We start from the raw sequence: 22,654 nt of genomic DNA, 5'->3' as shown, positions 1-22,654 counted from the left end.
CTGGGGATCTTGATGATGAATGCTGCTTTCCTGTAACAGCACCTCATGTAGATGTGCTTAATGGTGGAGAGAGCTTCACACATGATGGACTGGGACGCATTCACTACTTTTTGTAGGTTTTTCCATACAAGAGCATTGGTGTTTCCATATCAGGCTGTGATGCATCCAGTCAATATACTCTCCAATACACATCCATGGAAGTTTGTCAAAGTTTTAAGTGACATGCCGAATCTTCACAAACTTCTAAGAAAGTACAGGCAAGCCGTGCTTTTGTCGTAATGGCACTTATGTGCTGAGCCAAGGACATACCCTATGAAATGATTTTAAATGGAATATGGGAGTAAAGGTGTTCACATGGTCTTGATGCCTTCAGTTGTTGACCACTTCTTAATTGGATTTTGATGCTTGTAACTTGTAATTTTTTTTTACCAATTCTGTCACAATTAGTAATTACTCATTTTTTCTCTATACAGCCATCCCCTGATGAACCAAGTCCAAAGCCTCATCAGAAGTTCACTTCCAAGCAACATACTGATGATTTTGGGTAAGTGAACACCTCAAAGCTTCTTTATATGATTGGAATAGAAAGTTACTTATAATTTGCCAATGTGAAACTTTCTTATACCTGCATTTTTTCTCATATTGCCCATGAATAAATAGTTGTTTTGTTTTATTGCCTCCTATGTATAAGGATATGAATTGTCTTCACCCCATGCAAGATTAATAAACTGGCTGGTCTTTTCCTGTCCTACAATTTTGTCTGTTCATATTCAAATTGTATGATCTATATAAAGAGAAATGACTTGAGTTTCATTGCATCACCAAATAGGAAAGAGTACCTTCAGCACAATCATGTCTGTTTAATATAAATCTTGTACTTCTCCTTCTACAATTTCCTTGAGATATATATTAACAGCAGTTCAGGAAATCCAATGTTTGATAGGGGAAGTGACTCAAATAATATTGTTAAAAATCTATTCAGTTGTTCATTAATAATGAAAATGTCAAAGTTCTACATAGATGAAATTTCCACCTATCTATCTATTCACAACAATTATGGACTATATATAATTAGTGATACCCCTACAATTGTTTTCTAAGTTTGTTATTGTTTCTGTTTTTGTAGCAAAGACAAAACACCTCTCCAAAAGGGTAAGTGGCATATTTCACTTTTTATACCTAATGTTTTCAACAAGTTGATCACTTTAAAATTTCTTGTTATTTAAGAAATAACAAGAACAGATGATTTGGGATATAGTCTTCTTCATCTTCAACATATCCTCAGGATTGAAGATGTGTTGACAGTGTTAGGCTTAAACATAATTTATAACTCAGCTTCCAAATTTACAGAAGTCTTTAATAACATAATATGTTAGTAATTTATTGGAGACTTATAATAATACCATGTATCTGTAAAATACTGACACTTCAAAAGGTTCCACAGAATGATTGCATGTGCAGTTTATTATAATTTGGTATAACCACATAGACATATTAAGCAAATTTTGACTTATGCCTGTGTCTGGATCTAAATCTATTAAATAAACATTTAATGGTTATGTTGTACATAAAATTCTCACCTTTACGTGCAATCAAGAAAAGTCAGATAAAAGCCTCAAATGGTTGATCCAAGACTGACCTGGCTACAGTACCAGACACAGCAACAGTGAACATTACCAGGACTTGAAGAAAATAAATGATAAAATTATTCACATTTTTGGTGAGTCTTTAAAAAGCCACCAATGTCTAATGTTGGATATGCAACTTTCACTCTGTATACTCGATCGTCAAAACAAATGAAAAAAAATTGTGTGCTTAATGCAGTATTCTATTCTTACTGTCAAATTAATTGTATTAAACTCCAAACTCTAAATCTCATTAAATGACTTTTCATTTGACATTGCCATTTCTGGAGGTTTATTTTTATGTTGCACTGTAAACAGGATATCACCTATCCCAATTCCTGGTCCCATAGCTGTAAATAAATTACAGTGGAAAGACTGGGCTCCTCTGTTGATGCCTACATTCCCAAAACTTACTTTGCATTTTCTTGATGTACTCTATCAAAATGGCACTTGCTATTCTATAGTTGAATTTGATCCAGTTTTTCTAATCTAACTATTGGTTCCCAGTATCAAATGGTAGCATCTGAATCACATTGTATGGAGTGCAGTATATTATGAAAGAGCTTATAGTCTGAGAGAAATAGATTTCTCATCATGTTAGGATGAGGACAGTGCGGCTGGAGTACTGACTATCAAAATTGAAATAAGTCATAAATTAAAAATTATAAAGTTATTTCAGTAACAATAAATGTTTTAAAATTACTGTTCCAATATTCGTTCTGTTTGTAAACAGATCCCAAAGCCAGTCATCCTCCTCAGTCTGAGAGACGTGCCAAAGAATTTGGAGAAGATGCCTTTAGCAAGGTATAGTTTAAGAAGATAAAGTCTTACTGTAACTGTTCAAACAAGAGATTAAACTACTTTAGGAAAGGAAGGAAGAAGCTGGATTTTAACTATTAATTATTTGATCATATCTACTGGATTTCGCAATACGTTGTTGATTCTGAAAAATGAGGTCAGGGCTACGTGAAAGAGCTCTATTAATGTGTTTCTTCCTGAGATTGTCATAGGGCTAATCTTCACATGAGTGGAATGAAGTCTGATTTAAGTTGTATTAAAACAATCCTGAGCACTTACACTCACGCTTCTGGAAATATATTCCTTTGTTTTATTTATTTTCCCATGAAAACTGTTCTGGCTTCTAGAGTTGCATTTCACTTTGTATGACCATCACTTCCTACATGTAAGCTGTTTTTATATAGTTTCCTGGGCACTTGTTATTCTATTTGAAGCACACAGCGGAAAGACATACATCTCCATTTACTCTTTATTTGCCCTTGAAATAACAATATCTTTTTAAAGAAAAGAGATCTCATTAAAAACCAGAAGAAAGCTTTTGTCTCAGTTGATTTCTTGAGAAGTTGTTTAGTTCACTGCATAGCTAAACAGTGAGGGCAGTAGAAAAACCAAGACCCAATAGTGTTAAATGTAATTTCTTTTTTATCTTACACCTAGGCCTTGTTGAGGTGGATCTAAACCTTCTGCTGTCCTTTATTATTCACTTGCCAGCTCCATATTTTTTATGATTACATTGTTTTAATATAGTATTAGACTCTATTTTAAAACAGTGTCAGTAATATTGGAACAGTTTATTATTGTTGCATATACGGAGATACAATGAAAAGCTTTTGTTTTGCATGCAATCCAGGCAGGTTATGCCGTACATTGAGTTAGAAATAAGAAAACAGAATGCAGAATATACTTTATAATGTTGCAGCTTCAGAGAAAGTGCAATGCAGGTTGACAAATAAAGTTCAAGGGTAGATTGGGAGATCGAGACTTCATCCTTTAGTGTATGAGAGTTCCATTCAAGAGACCATTGAGAGTGGGACAGAAGCTGACTTTGAATCTGATGGTTTATGTTGTCAGGCTTTTGTATCCTCTGCCTGCTGAGAGAGGGGAGAAGAGAAAATGGACAGGGTGGGAGAGATCCTTGACTTTGTTGGCTGTTTTTCCAAGGTGTAGATGGAGACGATGGAGGGAAGGCTGGTTTGCATGATGGACTGGGCTGTTTTCAAAAATCTCTACAATTTCTTGTTGTCTTCAGCAGAGCAGTTGCCATACCATACCAGAGTCCCTTACCTTCTGACCTCATATCCCACCACCCACCAGCACCCACACTATATTTACTATTTCCTCCTCTCATTTCCCTCCTGAGATCCCCACCTCCTGATGATGCACATGGAATTCCTTGTTCAAGAAAGGTCATAGAGATAACTGGGAATTATGCACTAATGGGTCTGATGTTAGTGGTGGGCAAACTATTGAAGAGGATTCTTAGAGACAGGATTTATGAGCATTTAGAGAAGCATAGGCTCATTGGCGATAGTCAAAATGGTTTTGTGAGGGGCAAGTCGTGCCTCACAAGTCTGATTGGATTCTTTAAGCAAGTGACAAAACAAATTGATGAAGCTCGAGCAGTGGGTCTGGTGGATATGGATTTTAGTAAGGAATTTGACAAGGTTCCCCACAATAGACTCATTCAGAGAATCAGGAGGCTTGGGATCCAGCGAAACATGGCTGTGTCGATTTTGAATTAGTTTGACCACAGAAGGCAGACAGTGGTACTATATGGAGATCTCTGCCTGGAGATTGGTGACCAGTGATGTTCTGCAGGGATCTGTTCTGAGACTCCTGTCTTTGTGATTTTTTTAATAAATGACTTAGATGTGGAAGTAGCAGAGTGGATTAGTATGCCTGCAGATGACACAAAGGCTGTTGGTGTTGTGGATAGTGTAAAAGGTTGTTGTAGGTTACTAAGGGTGACAGGATGCCACATTGACAGGACGCCACAGTTTCCCAAATCTGCCACACCTCACCTCACTTACCTTGCACAACCTGCTTGTTATCACACATCCCTCCTCAATCCATCAATCACCTCATAATCCTTTGTCATTACTCCCGTTCTCTCTACATTGGCCACTTCGTCTCTCCATTCTCAGTCCTGATGCAGGGTTTCGACCCAAAAAAATTGATCATTTCTTTCCTCCCTCTGATGCTGCTCGACCTGTTGAGTTCTGCCAGCAGATTGTGAGATGCCACAACAAGCTGTGTTACCTCTGGATAGGATGCTCTCTATGGTGCATCACCAACAGTTGGTACGAGTCAATACAATTATAATAAATGTAACGAGCTAAAGCAGGCTCATAAAGAGTCACCATGTTTCAGTGCCATCATGGATTGAGCACCATCTTGGAATATTCCAGAAGGCAGTAAATTCTAATGTTAAATTCCAAGGCTTATTTTACTGTCCCACATTTCAACACATCCCTCTTAAGTAAGGGCATGCTTTTCCATATCAATGATTTGAAAGAATTATTAATATTATCTTAACTATCAAGTGAAATTATAATATTCTGCTTTGTTGACTCAAAAGATTTCTAATCATACTGTGACCTTTAAAGGCAACAATCTCTCTCTCTTGTCATAGTGTTTCAGTATTTTCTCCTGTTGTCTTTCCATACAAGGAATTCCATAATTACCTGCTTAGCAAAGTTCCACTGATGTTTAAATAATTGTTCCACTGCTCACTAATATCAGAATTTGTTTATCTTTCACCATTGTGGTTCAGGATTCTTCCAGGTCATATTTGCATAATTAATTGAAGTGAAACTCTCTGCAGCGCAATGATCATACTAACAAAGTCAAAGTGGAGTTTTTGTCATATTTGCAAGTATATGTACACACAAGTGCAATGAAAAACTTATTGCAGTGGCATCACAGGCACATAGTATCAGATACAAGCATCTGCAAAAAAAAATAAATCAGACATAAGTCATTCACAATTTTTACAAGAAAGAACAAATAAAACAAGAAAAGTCAATATTAGAGCAAATAAATTTAGTGGTCATAATGTTGCATAACTGTGGTGATTAGTGTTTTGCCATTTGGTTCAAGAACCGAATTGAAGTTGAAGGGAAGTAGCTGTTCTTGAACCTCTGCATTTGTGAAGTGATCATTGTGATTATTGTGTAACACATGGCCAATTAATAGTTAATCAAACTTATCTCTTCCTTATCTCCACCCGTGGAAGTTTTACATATTTTAGTTTCAGAATCAGATGTATTGTTATTTCTTTTGTATAATTAATTATCTAAATACAATGAGACCAAGATTGTCAGTCTTGTAGCACAGAACAAAGTATCATTTAAATATTAAAACAAACTGAAAATAGATTTAAAAATTATGATTTAGCCCAATAGAAATGAGTTGTTGAACAAACACTAAAAGCTCATATTTATTCAGTTGCTCAGAGAAAACCAATATGTTTTGCCATTTAACAGTCACTTCATCTCCGTCTTCTGGGTGTTACCTCAGGTATTTGTTGAAATGAATGAACTAATGAAGGATGGAGACAAATATTACTGGATGGAAAGAGGGCGATGGATCATGTATGAGGAGAATTTGGATCTGGACACAAACCGTTGGAGTCATCCACATGTCCCTTGTCTCAGCTTCAGGAGTCTCCTGGAAGTCCAAAGGGCCATCAAAGATGGTGTGTGCAATAACTCTGTTCCAATTGTTCTAAAATTGTGCAGCAAGTATTTTCTGTGAGACCAACATTCATATGTAAAACTAATTTACTTGTGATGATGTTACCAAGACTTCTTTTGCAAATTAAAACATTTCTTTTTCTCTATCAGGTGCTGTCTTGCTGGACCTGAAGGAAATCACAATGCATGCGATTAGTCTTCAAATAATAGAAGAGATTTTAGCCAAAGATCAGATAAGGACCAAACTGAAAACCACTCTGTTGAATACCTTGCTCTTTAAACACAGGTAAAATGACCATCTCCTCAGACAGAAGTTCAAATTACTTCAGATATCCATATATTTATTACTAAAAAGTTTTAAAAAGTGAGCGAGGCCTGTCAGGACTTGTCCGTGGAGTGAGAGATTGCTTGGGTTATTAGTAACTTAGCAAGGGCCAATAAATAGAAATGAGGTGCAAATGGAGTGGCTATTGTTGGAGTAGACCAGGGTGAGAGTGGGAGGCTTTGGCTCAACAGGCGCTGGCAAGAACAGTCCAAAGCTCTAAGTAAGTACAGAGCAAGGTAAATTTCTAGTTAGCTTTCCTTTTTGCTCTTTCTTTGTCTATTAGTACATAGCTGCTGCATTGAGAATGGGTCCAGGGTTAGTGTTATGTTCTATGTATCAGATGTGGGAACTCTGGGAGACCTCTGGCTGAATGTTAGGAGAAAGAAAAAGAATGGGCAGCCAGTGCAGAGTACCTCTGTAGCCATTCTCCTCAATAACAAGCATACTGCTTTGGATACTTTTGGGAGTGGAGGGAACAACCTATCAGGGAGAAGCTTCAGCAACCTGGTCTCTGGCACAGAGACTGGCTCTCAGGCTCATAAGGGAAGGAAAGAGGTATGTTGTCTCCCAGGAGCTAGGGTCAGGGATGCCTTAGGTTGGGTCCAAAAGATTCTAACTGAGCAGCGTGAACAGCCAGAAGTCGTGCAATATATTGGTAGCAATGACGTAGGCAGGAAAAAGGAGGAGGTCCTAAAGAAAGAATGTAAGGAGTTCAGTAGAAAGATGAAATGCAGGACCTCATGCATAGTAATCTATGTATTGCTGACTGTGCCACACATTAGTAAGGATAGGATGATTTGGCAGATCAATGCATAACTGAGGAAGTGATCTCTGGATCATTAGGATAGCTTCTGGGGAAGGTATAACCTGTACGAAAAGGACAGGTTACACCTGAACCCAAGGGGCACCAATACTGTAAAAGGGATGGATGGATTGGAGTTGTAAATTGTGTGCAGGATAGTTTTTTGCAGCATTACATAGAGGTACCAACTAGAGAAGAGGCAGTGTTGGATCTCCTGTTAGGGAATGCGATAGGTCAGGTGACAGAGGTATGTGTTGGGGAGCACTTCAGGTCCAGTGATCACAATGCCATTAGTTTCAATATAATTATGGAGAAGGATAGGACTGGACCCAGGGTTGAGATTTTTTATTGGAGAAAGGCTAACTTTGAGGAGATGCAAAAGGATTTAGAAGGAGTGGATCGGGACAATTTGTTTTATGGGAAGGATGTAATAGAGAAATGGAGGTCATTTAAAGGTGAAATTTTGAGGGTACAGAATCTTTATGTTCCAGTAAGGTTGAAAGGAAAGGTTAAAAGTTTGAGAGAGCCGTGGTTTTCAAGGGATATTGGAAACATGGTTAGGAAAAAGAGAGAGATCTACAATAAATATAGGCAGCATGGAGTAAATGAGTTGCTCGAGGAATATAAAGAATGTAAGAAGAATCTTAAGAAAGAAATTAGAAAAGCTAAAAGAAGATACGAGGTTGCTTTAGCAAGTAAGGTGAAAATAAATACAAAGGGTTTCTACAGTTATACTAATAGCAAAAGGATAGTGAGGGATAAAATTGGTCCCTTAGAGAATTAGAGTGGACAGCTATGTGTGGAGCCGAAAGAGATGGGGGAGATTTTGAACAATTTCTTTTCTTCAGTATTCACTAAGGAGAAGGATATTGAATTGTGTAAGGTAAGGGAAACAAGTAGCGAAGTTATGGAAACTATGACGATTAAAGAGGAGGAAGTACTGGTGCTTTTAAGAAATATAAAAGTGGATAAATCTCCGGATCCTGACAGGATAATCTCTAGGACCTTGTGGGAAGTTAGTGTAGAAATGGCAGGGGCTGTGACAGAAATATTTCAAATGTCATTAGAAACAGGGATGGTGCCGGAGGATTGGCGCATTGCTCATGTGGTTCCATTGTTTAAAAAGGGTTCTAAGAGTAAACCTAGCAATTATAGGCCTGTCAGTTTGATGTCAGTGATGGGTAAATTAATGGAAAGTATTCTTAGAGATAGTATATATAATTATCTGGATAGACAGGGTCTGATTAGGAACAGTCAACATGGATTTGTGTGTGGAAGGTCATGTTTGACAAACCTTATTGAATTTTTTGAAGAGGTTATGAGGAAAGTTGATGAGGGTAAAGCAGTGGATGTTGTTTATATGGACTTCAGTAAGGCCTTTGGCAAGGTTCCGCACGGAAGGTTAGTTAAGAAGATTCAATCGTTAGATATTAATGTTGAAGTAGTAAAATGGATTCAACAGTGGCTGGATGGGAGACGCCAGAGAGTAGTGGTGGATAACTGTTTATCAGGTTGGAGGCTGGTGACTAGTCGAGTGCCTCAGGGATCTGTACTGGGTTCAATGTTGTTTGTCATATACGTTAATGATCTGGATGATGGGGTGGTAAATTGGATTAGTAAGTATGCAGATGATACTAAGGTAGGTGGTGTTGTGGATAATGAAGTAGGTTTTCAAAGCTTGCAGAGAGATTTAGGCCAGTTAGAAGAGTGAGCTGAATGATGGCAGATGGAGTTTAATACTGATAAGTGTGAGGTGCTACATTTTGGTAGGAATAATCAAAATAGGACATACATGGTAAATGGTAGGGCATTGAGGAATGCAGTAGAACAGAGTGATCTAGGAATAATGGTGCATAGTTCCCTGAAGGTGGAATCTCATGTGGATAGGGTGGTGAAGAAAGTTTTTGGTATGCTGGCCTTTATAAATCAAAGCATTGAGTATAGGAGTTGGGAAGTAATGTTAAAATTATACAAGGCATTGGTGAGGCCAAATTTGGAGCATTGTGTACCGTTCTGGTCACTGAATTATAGGAAAGATGTCAACAGAATAGAGACAGTACAGAGAAGATTTACTAGAATGTTACCTGGGTTTCAACACCTAAATTACAGAGAAAGGTTGAACAAGTTAGGTCTTTATTCATTGGAGCGTAGAAGGTTGATAGAGGTATTTAAAATTATGAGGGGGATATATAGAGTTGACGTGGATAGGCTTTTTCCATTGAGAGTAGGGGAGATTCAAACAAGAGGACATGAGTTGAGAATTAGGGGGCAAGAGTTTAAGGGTAACACAAAGGGGAACTTCTTTACTCAGAGAGTGGTAGCTGTGTGGAATGAGCTTCCTGTAGAAGCGGTAGAGGCAGGTTCAGTATTGTCATTTAAAGTAAAATTGGATAGGTATATGGATAGGAAAGGAATGGAGGGTTGTGGGCTGAGTGCAGGTCAATGGGACTAGGTGAGAGTAAGCATTCAGCACAGACTAGAAGGGCCAAGATGGCCTGTTTCCGTGCTGTAATTGTTACATGGTTATATAGAGGATTATGTTCATGATGGAGCTGGTTGAGTCTACAACCCCCTGCAACCTCTTTCAATCTTGTGCATTAGAGCCTCCATAGTAGGTTGTGATGCAACCAGTAAGAATGCACTCCCTGTACTTCTGTAGAAACTTGCTAGATTATTTTAGTGATAATTTGAGATTGTTCTAGATCAGGAGTTCCCAAACTTTTTTATGCCCTGGACCAAGCAAGGGGCCCATGGACCACAGGTTGAGAATCCGAGACTGGATGAGATGCACCCCAGGCTACTGTGGGAGGCAAGGGAGGAGACTTCTGAGTCTCCGGCAATGATCATTGCATCATCAATGGGGACGGGAGAGGTTCTAGAGGATTGGGGGGGGGGGGTTGCAGATGTTGTTCCTTTATTCAAGAAAGGGAGTAGAGATAGCCCAGGAAATTATAGACCAATTAGTCTTACCTCAGTGGTTGGTAAGTTGATGAAGAAGATCCTGAGAGGCAGGATTTATGAACATTGGAGAGGCATAATATGATTAGGGATAGTCAGCATGGTTTTGTGAAAGGCAGGTCGTGCCTTACGAGCCTGATTTAATTTTTTGAGGATGTGACTAAACACATTGATGAAGGAAGAGCAGTAGATGTAGTGTATATGGATTTCAGCAAGGCATTTGATAAGGTACCCCATGCAAGCCTTATTGAGAAAGTTAGGAGGCATGGGATCCAAGGGGACATTGCTTTGTGGATCCAGAACTGGCTTGCTCACAGAAGGCAAAGAGTGGTTGTAGATGGGTCATATTCTGCATGGAGATCGGTGACCAGTGGTGTGCCTCAGGGATCTGTTCTGGGATCCTTACTCTTCGTGATTTTTATAAATGACCTGGATGAAGAAGTGGAGGGATGGGTTAGTAAGTTTGCAGATGACACAAAGGTTGGGGGTGTTGTGGATAGCGTGGAGGGCTGTCAGAGGTTACAGTGGGACATTGATAGGATGCAAAACTGAGCTGAGAAGTGGCAGATGGAGTTCAACTGGGACGTGTGAAGTGGTTCATTTAGATAGGTCAAATATGATGGCAGAGTATAGTATTAATGGTAAGACTCTTGGCAGTGTGGAGGATCAGAGGGATCTTGGGGTCCGAGTTCATAGGACACTCAAAGCTGCTGCGCAGGTTGATTCTGCGGTTAAGAAGGTGTACGGTGTATTGGCCTTCATCAATCATGGGATTGAGTTTAGGAGCTAAGAGGTAATTTTGCAGCTACATAGGACCCTGGTCAGACCCCACTTGGAGTACTGTGCTCAATTTTGGTCACCTCACTACAGGAAGGATGTGGAAACCATAGAAAGGGTGTAGAGGAGATCTACAAGGATGTTGCCTGGATTGGGGAGCATGCCTTATGAAAACAGTTTGAGTGAACTCGGCCTTTTCTCCTTGGAGCGACGGAGGATGAGAGGTGACTTGATAGTGGTGTATAAGATGATGAGAGGCATTGATCGTGTGGATAGAAAAAAGTTTTTTCCTAGGGCTAAAATGGCAGCCACAAGAGGGCACAGGTTTAAGGTGCTGGGGAGTAGGTACAGAGGAGATGTCAGGGGTAAGTTTTTTACTCAGAGAGGGGTGAGTGCATGGAATGGGCTGCCAGCAACGGTGGTGGAGACGGATACAAAAGGGTCTTTTAAGAGGCTTTTGGATAGGTACATGGAGCTTAGTAAAATAGAGGGCTATAGATAAGCCTAGTAATTTCTAAGGTAGGGACATGTTCGGCACAACTTTCTAGGCCGAAGGGCCTGTATTGTGCTGTAGGTTTTCTATGTTTCTATGTTTCTAATCCTTGTTCTAGATATTTATTCTAGAAATTTGGCAATTTGCTAAATCATCTTAAATCTCTTCCATGTCGCCAGTTGAGATCCTTTCTGAAACAGGGTGTATAATTAAGCTTCCACGCACTTGCTCACAGTAAATGCTCTTGGACATGTATATCTAAATAATCAATAAAATAGCTTTTTTTTATTTCCAGGAAGACTTATTTTTCTGAGATTGAAATGTACTAATAGCATTCCCAGGTTAAAGAGTCACAGATACAGTGTGGATACAGGCCCGTCAGCCTGAGCAGTCCATACTGACCATGGTGCCCTGGCTTTTGGCCAATTTCCCTCTAAAGCCCCACCTATCCAAGAGCTCCTTAAATAATATAGTTGTACGTGCCTCAGACATTTCCTTCAGCAGCTCATTCCATATACTCACCTCTTTCCATGTAAAAAAGTTGCCCCTCAGAACCCTTTTTTAAATCTTTCCTCTCTCCCCCAAAATCTACGCCCATTAGTTTTGATCTTCTCTACCCCAGGGAAAATGCTGTTATCTACACCTTTCATAATGTTGAACATTTCTATAAGGTCACCCTCATTTTTCTACATTCCAAGGAATAAAGACCTGTCCTGGCCAACCTCTCCCTATAACTCAGGCCCTCACGCCCTCTGGTCCTGGCAACATCCTGATACATAGCTGTATGTTTTCCAGTTCATTCACATCTTTCCCAAAAAGATAACCAAAACTGTACACAGTACTCCAATTGCAGCCTCATCAATGACTTATACAACTGGAACTTGTCCCATCTCCCACACTCATTGCCCTGACTGATGAAGCCATGCTAATCTCCTTTTCCATCAGCCTGTCTGTCTGTAACGATGCTTAATATGAACTCTGCACTTGTACCACTAGGTCCTCTGTTGCTTCACAGTCCCCAGTGCCCCACCATTCATAGTATAAGTTCTAGGGTGTTCTGACTTTCATGAATGCATCACCTTACACTTGTCTATACTGAAATCCTTTGCCACTCCTGGCCCACTTCCCTAACTGATCAAGATCCCTTTTTAATCTACTATAACCTTCTTCATTATCAACAACACATCCTAATTTGGCCTGATCTGAAAACTTACTGATCAAGCCTTGTGCATTCCCAGCCAAATCATTTATAGAAGTAACAAATAACAAGGATCATAACCTGAAGAGCTATGACCCAAGAACATGGAAGGAGGAGTCATCTATGTAAGCAATGGGTCAACTAACCTCCTTCTATCTTCTGTGTAGTAAAAAAAATCTATGATCTAACATTTTTAACACATTTGTTGGTCTGAAGTGAACTGCCTGAAAATGTACTGGAAGTAGTTTCAATAGTGATGAACAAAAGACAATTCACAGTCCAAAGGGGTTAATGGGGAAAGAGCAGGGAAAGCTCAAGTCAAGGGCTCCTTTGTGCTGGTTCCACCTGCCTGATTTTAACCTGCGCACAGGACGCTGAGCAATCTGTTTCATACATTGATGGGAGACTGCTCTGGGAAACCGGCTGCAATCGGCATTACTTGCAGATGAGATGTGTATTTTCTTTCTGTTGCTCTGCCAGAAAATCTCCTATGCCGCAATGTAGTGCAACATTTATGGTGACCAACGGTTACAATGCCCATTTGGCAAATGTCTGCTTGATCCATAAGGCCATAAGACATAGGAGCAGAATCAGGCCATTCAGCCCATCAAGTCTGCTCCGACATTCATCATGGCTGATTTATTATCCCTCTCCACCTCATTCTCCTCCCTGCTCCCCATAACCTTTGACAAATTTACCAATCAAGAACCCATCAAACTTGCTTTAAATATACCCAGTGACTTGGCCTCCACAGCCATCATCAGGACTGTCCTGTGGAGGGCCTGGGTCTGAAACGTTGACTGTTTATTCATTTCCATAGATGCTGCCTGACCTGCTGAGTTCCTCCAACATTTTGTGTGTGTTAAGAGATCAGCACTCCTGATCCCAATTAAAAATAAAAATACAATAACTTTACAACTACAAATTTGACAATCAATATGTTCAATATCTATTGTGCACAAATATAAAGTAAACCATCTGTATGTTTCATCATCATAGGCACCAACATGATGAAGCCATTCAATACAAGCAGAGGACTCAAGACATTGAAACACAGGGCAAAGAGGCAAGTTAAAATCTTAGCAGTTGTATTGGAAATGTGTTACTATCTCCCCATGATTAGAAGTTTATAAACAAGATGAAAATCAAATGTTATTATACTAATTGTAATAGTAGGTTCATTATATCTCTGCAAAATACAACTGAACAGCCTCAGTCTAGGTCAAAGTCATGTGGGGCTGGGACAGGTGTAGGCTGTCTTTGCACAGGAAGTAATCACTTCTTGATTTACATTTATAACAAGTTGAAGTGGAACTAATTTTCAATTAATATTGAGTAATTGGGTACCTGGAATTGAAAATAATTCGGGCCTCAGCACCTCTATCCATTATTTAACCAAAATTCACAAAATATGTGCAAAATTAAATTTTATTTAACAACTTTGTTTTGATCATTCAGTTTTCAATATATATAGAAAAGGTTTTAATTCAGATCTGGTTTTCTAACCAACACTGGTTTGTCATCTGTATGCGCAAAAAGGTGACCCACTTTCCTCTGCATGGACACATTGTATTCATCTCAGTTCAGCAAGTCTACATGGAAAAAGCCAGTACTTAGGATTACACAATTGTGATTTAATGAGAGTGGATTCGACAGATCTTAGTACGGAGCTTTGCAACTCCCCTTTGGTTGTTCTTTAAAGCATTAGCTTTCTAGAATTGTGTAGAATGACTCTTAATATCATTGACTGAACTATTTTTAAATCCTATTAATGAACTAGCTTGATAAAATAACCAAATCCTTTCTTAGAGTAGTATGAAAATACACAATTAATTTATTGGATAAACAAGTCTCCAACTAAAGACTGACTTAGTTCCAAATTATTTTACCATGCATATCCTCTGGCTGTACTCAAATCGGTGTCTACATATTCCCTTCCAAAATTCTCAGATTTAGGATTCTGAACTATTTTACCTTATGTCAGACTTTCCTTCTCTTCTTTCTTCCACTCGGCCCCTTCCCTACCCCTGCATTTCATGAAATCCCATATCCTTACATATCCAGCTTTTCCTTAGTTCTGACTAAAGTTCATCGGTGTGAAACATTAACTCCTGTTGCTTCTGCATAAATGCTGCCAATATTCTGCTGAGTACTTCCAAAATTTTCTATTTTAACTTCACTTTTCTAGGATCGGTGGTATTTTGCACATGTGAAATCTATTTCAATAGGCAATGCACTCTATATAGTATTCTTGTTTCAATCCACTTCAGAGTATCTTTACCAAAATTGAAACTTTATGGCTTATTTTCAGTTATCTTTTCATGGTATAAACAAGCAGGTCGAGAATTTTCAACTTTATTTGCTATTTCTCCTATTCACGCTGTGCATTAAGAATAAAATTGTAAAATAATTGGGTATTCTATTATTTGTGTTGGCCAGAAAGAACAAAAATCTGCAAATCAGTGAACAAGGATGAGGCAAAACCAGTGGAAGAAGACATAGCTAATGTCTCAGTTCTTGCCATGTGGTTGACGGTTATGGAGGCTGCCATTTTGTGAGCTTGTTCTTGCAGCCACCATTTTGTGAACCACTTTAGTGAACTGGTTCTTGCTCAGTGATGGTTCAATCAGAGCAATTGAAAGTGAACACAATAAGTTTCCCTGATAATGATTTGCTAAACCTGAGACCATGTCCAGATAAGAAGCTGTTTATTTAGTTATGTAAAAATGGTAGGCTTGTAGAAAGAGCAGCCAGTGATCTGAAACAGCATGGACTCAGTGTTTGGCTGACCTGGCTGAAGTGGGTTGAGTTGAAAAGAACTCAGGAAGTTACCTGAAGCACAAGTCTGAGGAAAGAGCCAAAAAGTATTACTGTTTGTAGCCTTGGGACAGATCCAATTAGAAGCTGACATAGGTCAGTCAGAAAAGCCTGAGCCAATGAAATTTGATCATAACAGATTGATCTGATAAGGAAAAGGATCAGAATGGAGGTTTGTGTGAGTATAGACAGTGGCAACTCTGTAGAGGCTAACCATTGTGGAAGAGATAACCCCATGTCAGAAATGTGGATGATCATGATCAAGAGAAACAACTAGGCAGCATAGACTCCTTTTCCTGGATATTACCTTTTCCATTTTTTGACTGTTCACAGAGGGTCATGAAACCTGATGGGTATGTGCACAAGTACCTAGTTTTGTAAATTTGTGTGTTTGATAACTGAGCCAATAAAGGTATTTGTCAGCACATAAAAATTCTCTCTGAGCCTAAATGATCATTTTAGTTCATGGTTAATACCTGTAACATTTGTAAGCTATTTTTTGCATCAATTCAGTGCTATGTCTGAAAGATATCTATGTTATCATAGTGTTGAAGTGCACTCTGTTATACAAGGATTACAGAATTAATGTACATCACCGAACTTGAGAACTATACAAATGACACCTCTGTTATGGCAGGTTAGGTGATGGAAATTGATTGTTACAAAATTCACAAACCACACCTAAAAGATCTGAGTTAGCAATGAAACTTTGCTCTTACAAAAGTCATGTGAAATAAGTAAATAAATAAACAACTATTTTGAGCTTGTATTTCTTGATGCACAACAGATGATGTGGTTTTGCACTGCAGACAACTGCAATTTAAATTATTTTCTAGTAACACAACAGCCCATCCTCCAGCTGTAACACAGGGGTCACCTGAATGACAACCATTAACAAACACCTGTATAAATTCAGTACAAATGTACATCTTTATGTAGGATCAAATAGTCAAAAGTTTTACATACACTGCATAATGTGGCATTCACATTGTCAGCGTACATGGGTATGGTACACAAGAGTACATTTCAATAATTCTTCCCAAGATGTTTTATAAAGGTCTGCAAAAAAGAGAGTTTGCATTAAAGTAAATTGTAATGTTTTGTTATTGTGGCAAAGGAACATCATAAGAGGCATCACTCGGAAATAATGGACAAAATTCCAGAAAACACGGAAGGAACCTTAGTTCTTGTTGGTAAGTATGGAACCTCTTTGTTGTGCCTTGTAATGATAATGAAAAAAAAAAGATGGTTTTAATTAGAACATCCGTCTCTCCTTATAGGGGAAATTGTGGTGGTGGTGGTGGGGGGGGGGGGAGCGTGGGGGAATGGAGATAGGCCTTGGTTTGCAAGTGAATGTGTTGTTAGTCATTTGTTGCCTTGGATTAAGTTGGTATCCTTCAAAGAAAAACACTGTGGTCTTGGCCAATATTCATATTTTTACCCAAAACACCACAAAAATTGCTATCATTCACCTCACTGGTGGCTGGAGGGCACTGTTTAATGTAGATGGGCTTCTCAAGACAAGTCAAGCCAAGTTTATTATCATGAAATTATGTATGTAACATAAATAACCATATAATGTATATAGAAAAAAGACAACATTCCTCCGAACCAGGGTGTAAAGCACAGCAGTACACATAACACACAATATCTTATGAAGGTAAGGATAAAATGTACAGATGAATCACACATAAATAACAAAGTAAAGTGCATTAATATTAAATATTGGAAGGTAGAGATCAGATTAACCAGTGACACATTGAATATGATACAGCCGGGATTTCAGAAGCCTAATGGCTTGATGGAAGAAACTGTTTCTCATCGTGACTGTTCATATTTTTATGTTTTGTAGTCTCCTGCCTGATAATAGAAAGTCAAAGAGGATGCTGGATGGATGGGTGGGATCCTTAATAATGCTCAGGGCCCTGCATCTTCAGCACTCCTGAGAAATGTCCCTGATGGATGGTAGAGAGACCCCTATGATCTTCTCAGCTGTTCTCACAGTCCTTTGTAGGGACTTCCAGTCTGATACTTGGCTGCTCCCGCACCAGATGGAGATGCAACTTGTCAAGATGCTCTCAATGGTGCTCCTATAAAGTACAGTTAAAATGGGGTAGAGGGAGCCTCGCTTGCCTCAATCTTCTTAGGAAGTGGAGGCGTTGTTGTGTCTTTGTGTTCAGGGAGATGATCTTAAGGGACCAGGTGAGGTCATCAATGATGTGAACTCCCAGGAACGGTGCACAGAACTCACTCTACGGAGGAGCCATGTATTCACAGAGGGGGATGGTTTGTCTGCACCGTCCTGAAGTCCACAATGATTTTCTTTGTCTTCTCCACGTTCAGGCTTAGGTTGTTCTTTTCACACCAATTCACCAGTCACTCCACTTCCTCTCCATACTCTGTCTCGTCATCTTTCTTGATTAGGCCAACCACTGCTGTGTCATCTGCAAATTTGGTGACAAGGTTTGAGTTGTATCCTGTGACACAGTCAGGCATCAGCAGTGTGAACAGCAGTGGGCAGAGCACACAGCCTTGGGGAGTGCCAGTGCTCAGCGTAATGGGATGAGAGGCATTGCTGCCCACACGGACTGACTATAGCCTTACCTTTAAGAAGTCCAGTATCCAATTGCAGAGGGAGGTGTTGAGACCCAGGGAGGACAGTTTCTAGGGTATGATGGTGTTAAACACTGAACATAAGTCTATAAACAGTTGTTTAGTGTATGAGACCCCATCTTCCAAGCGGGACAGAATGGGGGAGGGGGGAGGGCAGAGGCTATTGCATCGTCAGTGGATCAATTTGAGCGATAAGCAAACTGGAAAGCGTCCAGTGTAGCTGGAATTAAGGTTTTAATATGTGACATGACTAGCCACTCAAAACATTTCATGTTTGATAACATAAGCACAAGTTTATGCTCTGTGTTTCTGTAATGTTATTATGTTGCCTTTGATTTCAGCAACATACTTTCAATACCACTTCATTGCAAAGAAAATCTTATCCTTCTTGTAAAACTTGAACTCCTTACACTCGTGTCTTTTACTTACTGTACCTTTAAGCATGTCTCTCAATTCTGAACACTGCTATTTTCCTCCCTCTTCCAATCACCAATACCTATTTAAGCACTTTTATTCTCCAAACTATTTTAAAGAGATTCCAATTTTATGTTTAAGTTATGTTGGCCTGTTAGTATAAATTAAAGAAGTAAATAATTCTAAGGCTTTGTTCTCAAATTTAGCATTGCCTAGACAGTGAACTGAACTAGATGTGGATGATATATCAAAGATATTCACACTATCTCTCCCTTTGGCAGGTTGTATGGAGTCGCTGACTTGTCCAGCAATGGCCTTTGTGCGTTTGGAGGAGGCTGTTTGCTTGGAGTCAGTCCTGGAGGTTTCCATCCCCACCCGATTCATCATAGTATTCCTGGCACCCAAAACTTCCAACATGAACTATCATGAAATTGGGCGGTCATTTTCAACTTTAATGTCAGACAAGGTATGGAAACTTTCTGCAACTTGGAAAACTTAACATATCTGTCATAAACTGCTGGAAATTGACAAAGTCTTTCTGATCCGGATCAATGCTTCATTACATAGAACCACAATCATAACTATAATAGAGCTTCCATCTGATTCAAAATTTGAGAATTGCATTGAGAGTTGTGTACTCATAGGGTTCATAACAAGGAGAATACATGCTTAAGGTAATATTTCTTTCCCAAGGTTAGTTAGCGAAGACCAAGGCAGGGTGTGAATACATTCAATGCACTGACTGTTTTATTTGTTTACGGAGTCAGGAAATGAAGTGTTTGGTATGACATATAGTAATTCAAAAGCTGAGCACTCTATTACTAATAATAAATAATAACCAAGTTAATGCAACTGCCAATCAATAGTGAGTGAAGTCAATGATGCATGCTTTAGCTGAATTACCTCACTGGGGCTTTATCTCATATTATGTTCAATTTTTAAAAGAACCATGTTTCTCTTATCTGTTCTCATCCAATCAGAGGCTACTATATTAAGTGCTTCCTGTATTGTCTTTAGCTGCAGTAGCCCATCCACTTCAAGGTTTGATGTGATGTGTGTTAAGAAATGTTCTTCTGCATATCACTGCATGTCACATGGTTATTAGAATTACTGCTGTCTTCCTGTCAGCTTGAACCAGTCTGGCCAGTCTCTGCTGATCTCTCTCATGAACAAGGCACATTCACCCATAGAACTGCTGCTTACTGGATTTTTTTTTGTTTTTAGAAACTTCTTCTTCTTTAAAAAGTTCTTCTTTTCTTCCTTTTCCCCCTCTTCTTCCTCCTCTTCTTCATGGCAGCTGGCAGACCAACATAAGGTGCATTACCGTCACCTATTAAGCTGGGGTGTGGAGCAAAGAGACAGGAAGTACACCCACTTTAGTGACCCCCAAGACAAATATCTTGTAAGATCAAAAAATCTCATGCTTTTCAAAAAGTCAACTACACACTTATATAAATTACAATGGCGGTGATGTCCTTACAAACTTTCCATGTTAAACTGTGTCTGTCCCAAAGATCTCAATTTAGCAATTAGAAGATTCCTTTGCACATTCAAACAATATATGCAGCACCAGTTCTTGACAAGTACACTCCCTACAACTGCCTGTATTATGCATACTAGTTGTGAACAAGGAGTTATTCAATCTCGTATGTCTAGTATGTAAATGTGTATGTTTAACTTCTACCTTCCTGTTATACCCATCTCCCAGTTGAGTTCCCACCATCCTCTGAATTTTATATAACTTCTTTCCCTTATCCCAACTTTGTTACCTCAGTGATCGAACAGATATTTTAATTATGGCTTTATAGAAAAGCACCACTACATTTACATCCTTAATTTTTAGTGATTACTTAGCTAGAAGGTCTGCCACTTTGTTTCTTTCAATACCAACATAGGCAGGGACCCATAAGAAATAGATATGCTAGCTTAGACCCTGCAGCCTCAACAGATGTTGCCCAATTTCCAGAAGGAACTCTGGTCTACAATTTGAAGTACCTATTTTAATAGATGTCAAAACCAAGAATGGATCAGACCAAAGAAGTACATAATCACAACATATTTCTTTGACCCATTCCAAGGCTGAAATAATAGCAACCAACTCAGATGTGAATACTGACAATCTTTTCATAGTCACTTGAATCGTTGGAAAATAAACAGAACCACCTGAAAGACCTGTCACTAGATCTTTTGAACCATCTGTGTAGATAAGTAAGAATCCACAATATCTGCCTTGCATATATTGCTGAACTACCTGTTTAACTGATGTACAATCATTCTTCATCTTGATCTTCTCTTGAAGGCTTAACCACAGGCAAAGGGAAAAACCGTGGTGGAGCAACAGAAAGGGGTACACTGGGGCCATATTCCACATTAAACAACCCAAGATTTTGTGCCCATTCATTTCCCATCCACCCAAAACTGAAGACTATGAATACAGTCCTCCCAACACTCTACCGATGTTGCCAATATTGAATGACCAACTTTACCTCCTCTTACATTAACGCAATAAACCATTGCTAACTGTAACCTGCATAGACATAAAGGTAATTCATCCAGGAATGCCGAAATTGGGGATGATTTAATTGCACCACAACATAATCTCAATGCTTGAACTTGAACTTTATCTAGGGGCTTTAAACCACTGGTGGGGCTGACCCATACACAACATAATCTAAGATAGATCTGATTAACACTATATACGTTTGTCTAAATGACCTCCCACTCACACCCAACTAAACATTTCAGCACATTAAGGGCTTTTTTACACTTCTCTGTAATTTTATTCACATGCATCTTCTATGTTAGCCTTATGTCTGTCCACATACCTACAAACTTTACCACTGACTCCTGTTTAAGAGATTTTCCATTTAACTTGAGATTAATTGTGGATGTAATGTTCCTTTTAGAAAAACAACTAACTTGAGTCTTTGCAACAGAATATTTAAGTCCTCACTGATGGCCTCAATCTTCTACTTCATTAATAGCTGCCTGTACTTCCTAACTATATAATTTATATTCCTTTGTCTCTTCCACACGGCACCATCATCGGCAGATAACAATTTAGAAATGTCTGAGTCAACGGTTAAGAGAATTATAATATTAAAAAGGAATGGGCTGCACACACTCCCCTATGGAGTCCCATTCTCTATCTTATACTCCACAGAACATATTGTTCCTGTCACATAAAAAATACTGAATCCAACAGAACATTCTACCACTTATTCCCATCTTTTAAAGTCTATGCAATAATTCTTGTGTCCACAACATATTACAAGCATTTATTTACGTCAAAGAAAACTGCTACCACTGATTCGAGCCTTATTATAAATATTATTAATTTGAGCCTTATAAATAACAGATTCTAACCCTAACACTGAGTGACTGGTCATTCTCCCTTTCTGAAAGCAAATTGGTATACAGCTAATTTTCCACTACTTTCTACAAAATAAGAAAGCCTTGCTTATAACTTATCCTTCCATGATCTTACATCCATGTGAATTTAATGAAATAGGTCTATAGCTGGAAGGATCTGATTGATCTGTACCAGGTTTCAATATAGGGATAACAACTGCTAATTTCCAGGAAGGAAGTAAGTTGCCCTACAATTCATATTGTATTTAAAAAACTACAAAACAAACATGATTTTTGAATCTGACAATCGTATAAGCAGACAAATAACACTTCCCAGGTCTGACTAGCACTATTAATAGCCCTTTTAAGTTCAGACAATGTAAGTTCAACTTCCAAACAGGAACTGGAACAGACTTGTTCTCAGCAATCAGGATTGTTTGTCCGAACTGTTTCATAGAACATAGAACATAGAATAGTACAGCACAGTACAGGCCCTTTGGCCCACAATGTTGTGCCGGCCCTTAAACCCTGCCTCCCATATATCCCCCCACCTTAAATTCCTCCATATACCTGTCTAGTAGTCTCTTGTTTCACTAGTGTATCTGCCTCCACCACTGACTCAGGCAGTGCATTCCACGCACCAACCACTCTCTGAGTAAAAAACCTTCCTCTAATATCCCCCTTGAACTTCCCACTCCTTACCTTAAAGCCATGTCCTCTTGTATTGAGCAGTGATGCCCTGGGGAAGAGGCGCTGGCTATCCACTCTGTCTATTCCTCTTAATATCT

At 39.0% G+C, this 22,654-nt stretch overlaps 1 protein-coding gene across 5 annotated transcripts in view; it reads left to right on the top strand.

The window, feature by feature from the left end:
• slc4a1b (solute carrier family 4 member 1b (Diego blood group)) overlaps positions 1-22,654 on the top strand; it is an 89,241-nt gene that overhangs the window by 23,307 nt on the left and 43,280 nt on the right. For all 5 annotated transcript variants that reach the window (XR_009509043.1, XM_059956626.1, XM_059956628.1 and 2 more), the window contains 8 exons: positions 474-544; positions 1,127-1,152; positions 2,359-2,429; positions 5,943-6,120; positions 6,269-6,404; positions 13,671-13,737; positions 16,606-16,681; positions 18,797-18,981. Coding sequence is in view for 4 of the 5 variants with exons in the window: in XM_059956626.1 (XP_059812609.1) it covers positions 474-544; positions 1,127-1,152; positions 2,359-2,429; positions 5,943-6,120; positions 6,269-6,404; positions 13,671-13,737; positions 16,606-16,681; positions 18,797-18,981 (810 nt within the window). In the remaining variant the exon portion in view is untranslated. The remainder of the gene's footprint in view (positions 1-473; positions 545-1,126; positions 1,153-2,358; positions 2,430-5,942; positions 6,121-6,268; positions 6,405-13,670; positions 13,738-16,605; positions 16,682-18,796; positions 18,982-22,654) is intronic.

The sequence above is a fragment of the Hypanus sabinus genome, chromosome X1 (assembly GCF_030144855.1).
Source record: "Hypanus sabinus isolate sHypSab1 chromosome X1, sHypSab1.hap1, whole genome shotgun sequence".
NCBI classification, from domain to species: Eukaryota; Metazoa; Chordata; class Chondrichthyes; order Myliobatiformes; family Dasyatidae; genus Hypanus; species Hypanus sabinus.
This window is presented reverse-complemented; position numbering and strand designations above follow the sequence as displayed.